General features: G+C 44.2%; 1 protein-coding gene across 3 annotated transcripts in view; it reads right to left on the bottom strand.

The window, feature by feature from the left end:
• Window positions 1–2637: 2637 nt before the first annotated feature.
• LOC110502095 (transcription activator GLI2) overlaps window positions 2638–10860 on the bottom strand; it is a 114407-nt gene continuing 106184 nt past the window's right edge. For all 3 annotated transcript variants that reach the window (XM_036959176.2, XM_036959175.2, XM_090216053.1), the window contains 4 exons: window positions 9892–10056; window positions 9410–9688; window positions 7219–7564; window positions 2638–6513 (listed from right to left, as the gene is read on the bottom strand). In XM_036959176.2, the coding sequence (XP_036815071.2) occupies window positions 4190–6513; window positions 7219–7564; window positions 9410–9688; window positions 9892–10056 (3114 nt within the window). In that variant the 3' untranslated portion in view covers window positions 2638–4189. The remainder of the gene's footprint in view (window positions 6514–7218; window positions 7565–9409; window positions 9689–9891; window positions 10057–10860) is intronic.

Genomic DNA, 10860 nt, shown 5'->3' with positions numbered 1-10860 from the left:
TGAACCTCGCTCTTTCTCCTTTCATTCTCTCTTTCTCTGAGCTTTGAGATGGGGCATGCAAAGCTAAGCCCAGCCCAGACTATCTCTGTGGACTCTCTCTTTCTCTCTCTATGGTAGTGTTTTGAGTCTTACATCTCACCTCGTTTGTGTTCTTGTCTAATTAGCTAGTGCCTTGTCCGTTAGTGTTCATCTTGCCTCCCGTCCTAACCTCTTGTTCTCTTAGCTCCCTTATTACCCCAGGCTATTTTTCTTCCATCCTCTCTCTGAGAGAATAAGGAATTCAAGTGGCAAATGAAATCAGTGGCAAACACATCAAAAGGATCCTCAGCAGAGTTCCGTTGCCTGTCAGAGTAAAATCATTTGTTCCCCCTCTTTTTACACTTTCTCCACGCCGTCATCCTTTTTACAACCCCCGTTCTTCCGCTCTCCTTATCTCTGTCTTCCTCTCTGCCCCTATCGCTCTCTTCCTTTCTTTCTGTTTCTCTTCCTCTTTCTCTCTCTCCACTGGTGTGTTTAATGTCTTTCCTGAAAACCATTTCCTCAGAGCCTGCCTGCCACTGTTAATTTTGGACAAAATGCCTAACTTTAGAAACTGCTATGTATGCATTTTGTTTTTCTGGAAGAATCCTTTTTAGCCTGGGTTTTCAGGTTGAATTTTATGCCTTTACCGACACTGTTTAAAAAAACTGAAAGAGCAACCCAACTAAGAAGATTCACATTTAAAGATGTCTTCATTTGTTGAAGTAAATATGTATTGTGAAGTAATGGATGAAAGAGAAAAAGAAGGGATAAAAGAGAAAACAAAGTTTTCCCCATAGAGATCCTATAACACGTTCTAATTCCTAATTCTATACTTTTCCCTAGATTATTTACTACAGATATAGGATCTTAATTTGAGCCAGTTTGCTGCAGCAGGAAAATAATCCTGCAGCAACAGGAAATGTGAATTATTATGTAGGTTATAATTAATGGACATCTTTGTAAGGGTTGATACATTTTTCATAAGGGAAAATCAAGTATGAAATTTCAAAGTGGAAATTACAAACTTCAGAAGCCTTTTTGAACTTTAAGAAGTGGAAAGTTGTCCTGCAACAGGGTGATCAAATTAAGATCCTACATCTGTAGTAACCTGTTATGTTCTTTTCTTCTATTCCTATTTTTCTAACCACCTCAACTTAATCTATGATAAAATCACCCCCCAAAACAAAAGGCATCCTTTGCAGCTAAACATCAAATATACTGTAGGTAGATGTTATTTTGCTAGCTGCAATTATGTATTTACAGTACCAGTCAAATGTTTGGACACATCTACTCATTCAAGGGTTTTCTTTATTTGTACTATTTTCGACGTTGTAGAATAATAGTGAGGACATCAAAACGATGAAATAACACATATGGAATCATATAGTAACCAATGAAAGTGTTAAACAAATCAAGATATATTTTAGAGCCTTCAAGGTAGCCAGCCTTTGCCTTGATGACAACTTTGCACTCTTGGCATTCTCTCAACCAGATTCACCTGGAATGTTTTTCCAACAGTTTTGAAGGAGTTCCCACATATGCTGAGCACTTGTTGGCTGCTTTTCCTTCACTCTGCGGTTGAACTCATCCCAAACCATCTCAATTGGGTTGAGGTCGGGTGATTGTGGAGGCCAGGTCATCTGATGCAGCACTCCATCATTCTCCTTGGTAAAATATCCCTTACACAGCCTGGAGGTGTGTTGGGTCATTGTCCTGTTGAAAAACAAATGATAATCCCACTAACCGCAAACCAGATGGGATGGCGTATCGCTGCAGAATGCTGTGGTAGCCATGCAGATTAAGTGTGCCTTGAATTCTGAATAAATCAGACAGTGTCACCAGCAAAGCACCCCCAAAACATCGTACCTCCTCCTCCATGGTTCACCACACATGCGGAGATCATCCTTTCACTTACAAAGTGTCGCACAAAGACACGCTAGTGTCATCAGACCAAAGAATGTATTTCCACAGGTCTAATGTCCATTGCTCGTGTTTCTTGGCTCAAGCAAGTCTCTTCTTCTTATTGGTGTTCTTTAGTAGTGGTTTCTTTGCAGCAATTCGACCATGAAGGAGTGAGTCACGCAGTCTCCTCTGAACAGTTGATGTTGGGATGTGTCTGTTACTTGAACTCTGTGAAGCATTTATTTGGGCTGCATTTTCTGAGGCTGGTAACTCTAATGAACTTATCCTCTGCAGCAGAGGTAACTATGGGTCTTCCTTTCCTGTGGCGGTCCTCATGAGAGCCAGTTTCATCATAGCCCTTGATGGTTTTTGCAACAGCACTTGAAGAAACCTTCAAAGTTCTTGAAAAAATAAAGAAAAAACATTGAATGAGTAGGTGTATCCAAACTTTTGACTGGTACAGTATATCAATCTGTATCGCTGAAGTATCACGTAAGATCTGCAATAAAATGTCACGTTAATTTCCAGTTGAGCCGACGTCTCCGCAACAGCGGGAACATTGCCTCGCTCTATAGTTATTTGACATGAGGATGGTTTTCATGGTGTGTAGAATTCATTAGGGTGGGTGCTGAAGAGTTTAGATAACGACACTTTGCTTTCATGTGTCCCAGAGGGACGAGACCATGTGATTTCAAAGGAGACACAAAACAAGACTTTGGTTAAAAAAGAAAAAACGTGGATACTGTATTTGAAATGTACAAAAGCTATATACAACACACACACACACACACTCACACTGAGCATAGCCAAATGAATGAGCAGTATACCTATACATACTATAAGGCTACTTTAAGTCCAGGAAACAAACTAAATAAAAACTTAGGAGTTGCGGTATCTCATTGTCTTTGATATGATTCGTAATCAAAGTAATACATTCCTTATTTGAATCTCCATATAGTCCATGTCTAGCTCAGAACTCAGGGAAGAGGGAGGGGTAATGAATCCACTAATTAGTGTGTGATCATGTCCACAGAGAACACATGGAGTACTTGCATATTCCTTTAGAGATCGGATTCCTCCAAGACGTTGCGACGCATGGGGATCCGTGTGTATCTTCACAGACTGACTGACACTGAGGCAGATCTCTGTCCTTTTCAATCATACAGTCAGACTGACAAGGAGGAGGGTCCATAGAGGGTTCGACATTTTTTAGAGGGCACTTGGAGGATATTTTATACAGTATGACTGAAAGGGGCCATCTCCTGTTGTACGCCAGGGTCTGGTTTCCCAGATACAGATTAAGCCTAGTCCTGGACTAAAAATCATTTTCAATGGATAATCTCCACTAAGCATGGGTTGTAGTCCAGCACTAGGCTTAATCTTTGTCCGGGAAACCGGCCCTAAGAGCTTGGCAAGGGAACCTGTTCCACTGCAAGTTCCTCTATACACGGATAGATGAAAACAATGTAGCATCGCAATGTTAAATAGTGGCATCATACTGTAATCGGCTTGCAATAATTACGTCCCTTCAACATAATTTAAACCACGTACCTTACAGTATATTTATAAACATGATGGAAGGTTGTAATGAGAAATGATATTCTAATATTTTCATACGCATTTTTTCTTGGCAACATTGTTACATGTATGTACGTTTTATGAGTTCACATATTACTCAAACTTGATCTTTTTATCAAGGTACTTGGTGAACTGCTTTCAGTGCACTGCTTTTTAAAAGGTAACAAACATCAACAAATACTGAGCAATGGACACATTTGCCAATGTATTTTTATACCCTTGTCTATTTTTATTCGTAGATACAAAGTATGGCTTTTTAAAACAGTGATACAAATACCCCTTATGTCTTTACTACACTTACTTTATCAACATAAACACTACTTAAAATGTACTTGAGCAAATATTACATATAACTGGATGAGCAAAGTCTCTTTACAGGCCGGTAGAGATCGACATTCTCCTGATAAGTAACTATTTCCATAAGGTGTTGTTACATATAATCAGAGCTTTTATAGTACAATTTTCCTGATGCTTTCTTGAAATGGTCTGAATATACAAGAGGGGCGTCCCAATAATCTCTCCTTCCTCCTGAAGTGTGCACTACTCCCCACAAATGTAAAAGCATTGGATTGGTGTAGGCATGGGCCAGGGGGAGTTTCCATTCACCAATCATTTCCTTTGAAATTCATGAAAGGAAGTGAACACGTGAACACTTTGGGAGAAAAACTATTGCGATGCAGCCAAGGCATTAGCTCATCATGTTGAGGAACTTACTCTCCTCAGCCAGGGCGGTCAACATGGAGTTCATATCGCCGATGGCCATGTTACCGATCCCTGCTGGCACAGAGGCCAGGGTCACAGAGCTACGGGGGGTGGTGAGCCTGGAGGAGTTCTGGGACAGACTTGTGAGGAGCCCGGGGCTGAGGGTCCCCGACATCAGGCTGGAGTGGTCACCATCATCCAACATGGCATCAAAGTCAATCTGGGCGTGCTCCACACCAGAGGAGTCCACGGTGCTGGTGACCTGGTTGACCCCTGGGGATACCATGGTAACGGCAGTGCCTACCAGTGCCTGGGGTGTGCAGGGGGACATGGGGGAGTCGAAACTCAGGTTGTTGTTGGACTCGAACATGTGTATCTGGCCAGTGTATAACATTGGAGCGTTAGAGTTGGAGTTTCCCTTTTGTCCCACGTTATGTGCTGCGGTGCGGCCTGGCTTCTTTGGACTGGCCTCAGAGGTGTTGTGATTGAAGTCAGACTGAAGGAAACGGTTCTGCATCGTACTGCTGGATCTTACATGTTGTCTGGACATAGACTTGGTCTCCATGGGAAGCCTGGGCTGCATCCCATCTCTGGTTCCAGTATGGACGGCTTGCTGCTGAGGCGTACTACTGTAGTTCAGCTGCTCAACCTGATTCATGTGAAGGGGATAGCTTTCAACCTGAGTCCTTGATCTGTAGTTTTGAATATCTGGATTATGTGTTGCCATTACTCTGCCATTGGGCAGTGCCATGCCGTTGTAGTTGGGTCGTAGGCTGCCATTCCCAGATCCAGAGTTAGGGATGGGGACAATGTCTTGGCCGTATCCCTGCTGGGGACTCATCTGCTCAGTATAATTCATGCTGCATGGCTGCCTCTGTTGCTGTTGGACAGAGTTGATCCTTTGGGCGTTGCTTCTTTGAGTGTAGCCTTGTAGCTCCATGTTCTGGCTCATAGGCATCACCTGCTGGTTACTGTTACTACCCATACTACCCTGGAAAGGCCCACAGTTCTGTCTCTGCTGAACCACTGCCAGGTTGTTGTTTCTGAGGAGGTTCTGCTTGGTGAGTCTTGAGGTGCCTGTGGCGTCCACAGTCCCTGAGCTGACCTCATTCCACTGCACTGGCATGTTGTTTTTGTTGTTCATACGGGGTGAGGTTGGGTACTGCTGTTGCTGTGATCCAGAACCAGGGCTCATCTTGTAGAGCGTTAGGGGAGCCTGGCCTGACTCAGACAGGGGCATGTTGGTATCCACCATGGCCATCCTCCTTTGCCCATAGAACTGCTGCTGGGGCTGCTGGGAGGAGGTCATATTCCCTTGGACCTGGAAGCCGTGTGATTGGCTGTTGGTGTAGTCGACGGGGCCTGCTGATTGGCCGGCGCCAGTGTTCTGAGACCTGAGATACTGTACGACATCATCAGGCAGCACCATGTCCTCGTCCCCTGCATGGTCCAGCCCGTCCACAGCCATGGTCTCCATCACCACATTCTCTGAGATGCTGGGGGGCCGCGGGGTGAAAGGGTGGCGGTGCAGACTTCCGTCGGATCGTGTGTAGCCCTGCATGCCCAGGCCCCGGCGATCAGTAGAGGGAGGAGGCATCATGGAGTTGGGGTTCATACTGTTCATGCTGTTGTAGCGCTGTACCCTGGGCAGGGACAGTGGGTCCAAGGTAGGTCTGCGGACGGGATCGCTGGCTCGCCGTGGCAGGTTACCAGGGACCTCGTGGGGCATCATACTATGGTTACTGTAGCCAATGTCGCTGCAGCGTCTGGGCACTGCTCCAGCAGGGGGCTGGAACAGGTTGGAATTGGAGGAGCTCTCCCTCTCCTGGGAGTGGTCCCCGTACAGAGCCATCCTGGTCCTGAGGCTCATGCGCTCCATGTTGGGCAGAGGTGTGGGTGGAGCTCCTCCGGTTGCGGCAGCATACTTGGCCTTAAGATGGTAGTGCTGAGCCGGGGTGAGGCTGAGCAAACTAGGGCCGTTTCCACCAACCCCTCCACACTGGCTGGCCTCGCTGGATCTCCGGGACAGGTCTGTGGAGATGGGGTCGTAGGAGTCGGCTGAACTGATGTTGTTGTGGCGGTTGCTGAACTGTGAAGCTTCAGAAGAGCGGCGGCTGGAGTAGCAGGGGGAGATGCCCGAGGAGCGGCGGCTGGTGTAGGCTGAACTGGCAGTGCTGGTGTTGCTGTACCGGCGGCCCTGCTCATTCAGCTGGTTTAGCATGGTCACCCCGCATGATGACAGGTCACCAAGACGCTGACCAGGGTAGGGCCCGGGTGAAGCGATCATATTGGAGTTCTCCAGAAGGGAACCTGAGGAACCAACAAGAGGAACCACATTAGAACGTATAGGGCAAAACACCTTTCCTGGTATCTAAGGCTGCTTCAACAAATTCCTCCCAACTCCATCTCTCCGATTGTGGATGAACGCAAAAAAAATAAAGTTTGTTATTTGGTCATTTGTACCCCTTTTTCTCTCTAATTTTGTGATATCCAATTGGTAGTTACGGTCTTGTCCCATTGCTGCAACTCCCATGCGGACTTGGGAGAGGCGAAGATCGAGAGCCATGCATCCTCTGAAACACACATTGCTTCTTGACACACTGTTCACTTAACCCGGAAGCCAGCTGCACCAATGTGTCGGAGGAAACGCCGTACAACTGGCGACCATGTCAGCGTGCATGCGCCCGGCGCACAGCAGGAGTCACTAGAGCGCGATGGGACAAGGACATCCCGGCCGGCCAAACCCTCCCCTAACCCCGACGGCCCTGTGCCAATTGTGTGTCGCCTCATGGCTTTCCCATGGCCGGCTGCGACACAGCCCAGGATCGATTCTGGATCTGTAGTGATGCCTCAAGCACTGTGATGCAGTGCTTTAGACCGCTGTGCCACTCGGGAGGCCCTAGCAATAATTTTTTTACAAGATAATATTTTTCTTCCTTGTCATTGTTTATTAAACTTTCAGCATTATAACAGTTCTTAACAACAGTTATCAAAAACTCAATATAAAACTCTTACCAACAGCAGGAATAGGAGGCAGCTTGGTGTTGGTGTTCCGGATCTGTGGACCAGAGTTGGCCCAGGGACACGAATCCCTCACATTCTTCAGCCTCTCCTTCTTGATGTTCTCCAGCTTGATGGTGATTCCTCCCCCTTTACGGAGCCCAAGCCCCACCCCTGCTGAGTTGCCGTGGGAGAGGGTGGAGGAGTCCACCATGGGAGCGTCATCCAGTGCACTCAGCTCCCCAAAGCTTCCCCCGCTGTGCAAGGCCATCTCTACTCCACTGTCATTGTTGTGGGCACTGCCAAGTGGCGATGGCTCACTGCTACATGACGAGTGACCGCCAGGGCTGGATTGATACGTCTGGAGAGGAGGACAGGATATATGGTTTATGTTAGACACCAGATCAAGCCTATCAAGGGCTTCTCATATTACTAAGTTGAACTGAGCTGAGCCAAACCAAGCTCTACTGAGTGGTTTCGTTCAGGTTGGCTTGTTAGTGTGAAAAGGGTACCACGGTCAGACCAATTCAGGGCATGGTCATTGTAAAAATATGCTTAAAGTATGTACAAGCTGGATGTAGAAGCCTAAGTGTTGTTGTTTCTTAGATTACTCCAATTAGGGGAGGGGTGGTAGGGTTTTCGGGAAATAATAAAGGAAAATATAATTTTAAAATATATATATATATATACACATTTATGTATATATATTTATATATATGTGGGTGTGTATGTATATATATATATATTTACAAAAAAAATATGGGGGATTGGAAATGATGTAGACAATTACACTGATGGAAGCTACAATCTATCTGCAATATCTAAATATAATATAAAAATAATAATAATAATAAAAATGCTAATGAATTGTTCTGTGTTTTCTATATATTTTCACACTATGAGGTTAGAATAATACTGTGAAATTGTGAAAAATATGTTAATGCACTTTTAGTGTAAGGCCTGACATTTCAGCCTGTTTTGGTGGGATGGAGTTTTGGCTTGCCTTGTGACATCACCAGGCAGTACATTTGTTATTAGACCAATAAGAAAGAGTTCCAAACCTCTCTGCCAATAACAGCTAGTGTTCAGTTTCCCCAGACCACACACAGACCACTCCCAGACAGTCCTAGCAAAATTCTTGCTTGAGAAATTGCTATTTGCTAAGAACCTATTTTTGTTCCTTTTTGACCATTTTAATTGAAAAGGATCACAGTAAGGTACTTAATTGTTACCCAGAAATGATTTGATATTGAGAAAAAAACATCTGTATTGGTTAAAATATAAAATACTGGAATACAGTTGCACAATTCTGATTAATCAGGTATTTAAACTCTTTGCCAAACCACAAATTAAATAAATGATGTAGCATAGCTATAGTTTCATAATCCTATTTATCATAGATGTGTTGGATTCATTTACAAAGGAAACAAGTATATTGTGGAGCGATGGAGGGATACTGTGAGTCTAATCACAGTCAAGTGTTGATAGTGATGAATTCTGACACAGACTGAACTAGAAAGAGTCTTGATCACAGCTTGATTGCTGACACTATTTGTTCCACACACATGCTGAACAGTCCCGTTCTTTGAATATTAATTTGATAATGACTTTTATCATGGCCCGACAGACATTACCGTCAGATCACGTAGGCCACAGAGGAATATAACTGAATAAACTCATGCAAAAACATCAAACTGTAGACAGTACAGTATAGACTTTTAAAACCAGAAGCGCTTGGAAAGTGCTCGGTGTAATCCTCTATTCTTTCATACATAAAGGAACAGAGTAGTGCAATTTCAAATGTACAGATGCAAAATTGACATGCAGAGTTAGAAAGCATTGAAATGAAAGAGAAAAAGTGGTGGTGCTTACCTCAGAGATGCCTGTCCGTTAGGGAAAGTGTTAAAGAAAGAGAAGCACATTCAAGTAGTGACCAGAGAGGTGAGTTGGATTAGGAGAAAGGTAGACCATCAGCAGGTCAATTGTCCATCACAGTTAGCGTGAAAGGTGATGGGATAGATGGTGAAATGCCTGCATTTGAGTCACAAGACTCAAATAACATAGAATATGTATGAATGGTACTGATAGGATTTGCATTGATAGTTTAAGTAGTTAGTAGTTGAGAGGATTTGGACAATAGTCAAAGTCAATGCTTTGTTAAATAATTAGTGGTGATGACACATTGGAATGTCACACCCAGTCTTACCATTGAGTTCTCGGTCTTGATTGACTTGACCTGCAGGCAGTCCTCCACTCCTCTAGTAATGCTGTTGGCCTCCATCTTTCCATCTATCCCTCTATCACTCTGTTTGGCATTTGCCTCGTTCTCTCCATTTCCCTTGGGAGGACCCCTGGGAGGCACATCGCCACGTTGTTTCTTGGTGACGTGGGCCTCTGGTCCGTGAACCGTCTTCACATGCTTCCTGAGAGAGCTGGGGTCTGTGTAGCGTTTAGTGCACCCAGGGATCTTACAGATGTAGGGTTTCTGGGAAAAATAATTTAAAAGTATGTCTTATTACCTTATCATGCTTATGTTGATTACTGATTTCTTTCATTGTCTTCTGAAAATGCAATATATAAAAACAAAATTAATTTAAATGCACATTAGTTGATTTAAATAATGGCAGTGGGTATATACTGATGTCGCTCAAAGTATGTCTTTGAGGTGATTGTCTATAAGAGCCTTACCTCATTGGAGTGTGTGCGGTTCTGGTGCTTGGCTCTGTCTGAGGCGTTGGAGAAGGCTTTGTTGCAGCCCTCATGTTCACAGACGTACGGCTTCTCCCCTGTGTGGGACCTCAGGTGGGTCTTCAGGTTCTCCAGGCGAGAGTAGGCCTTACAGCAACCTTCAAACTAAAGAGAGGGAGGGAGGGAGACAAAGGTAAGTTAGACTCAGAGACTCTTACACGTATCACACAAAAGTATTTGCTCTTAGAGAAAAATTACTACTACACGTATTCAAGCTAAGTAAGAGACCATGGACAGCTTTGTTGAAACAAAGCATCAAAGCTGGTCTGTGTTTAACTTTGGTATGCTACAATAGGCTATGCATTGATTTGGTATTCCTTCAGAGCGACATACTGTGCTGGGCACTGTGGGTAATTGACAGTTTGTGTGAGATGGGATCAAACTATATTCGCTCAAAAGTGGACATAAAAGACCTAAGATCCTCCCTTCAAAAACACAAGACTTGCTAGAGAGGGAGATAGCCGGGGGTGAATGAGATGCATGTGGGATTTAAAACTAAACTCTTTACACTTTAATAACTAATATCCTTCCCTCCTGTCAATCAGCCTTGTGAAGTCTCTAGTCAGAAGTATTTTAATGGACTGGACTCACAAGGCCTCATCAATGAGCTTTGAAGCTGAGGAAACTACACTCTGAATGTGATCATCATGAGTGGACTGCATGCTACAGATGAAGCCCTTAGGAATTCCCGGAAAACTCATCTAGATGGAGAGGAAGGATCACTACTGGTGAGAAATAGGCTTGGAGTGAAGAAATACAGTAATGTTACGGTCAATAGTTATTATAGGGTGCAAAGCATAACCCTATCTAAAGGTAGGACTTGTGAAGAAATGTGTTTAATACAAGGAGAGATAGTTATGTGAGTGGCTTATCCATGACCTATAATAGAAGGCTCTGGGCTTATTGAAA

This window comes from Oncorhynchus mykiss, chromosome 22 (assembly GCF_057628025.1).
Source record: "Oncorhynchus mykiss isolate SJ-2025 chromosome 22, ASM5762802v1, whole genome shotgun sequence".
Classification (NCBI taxonomy): domain Eukaryota; kingdom Metazoa; phylum Chordata; class Actinopteri; order Salmoniformes; family Salmonidae; genus Oncorhynchus; species Oncorhynchus mykiss.
Note: the sequence above shows the minus strand (reverse complement) of the source record. Positions and strands in the feature narration are given on the sequence as shown.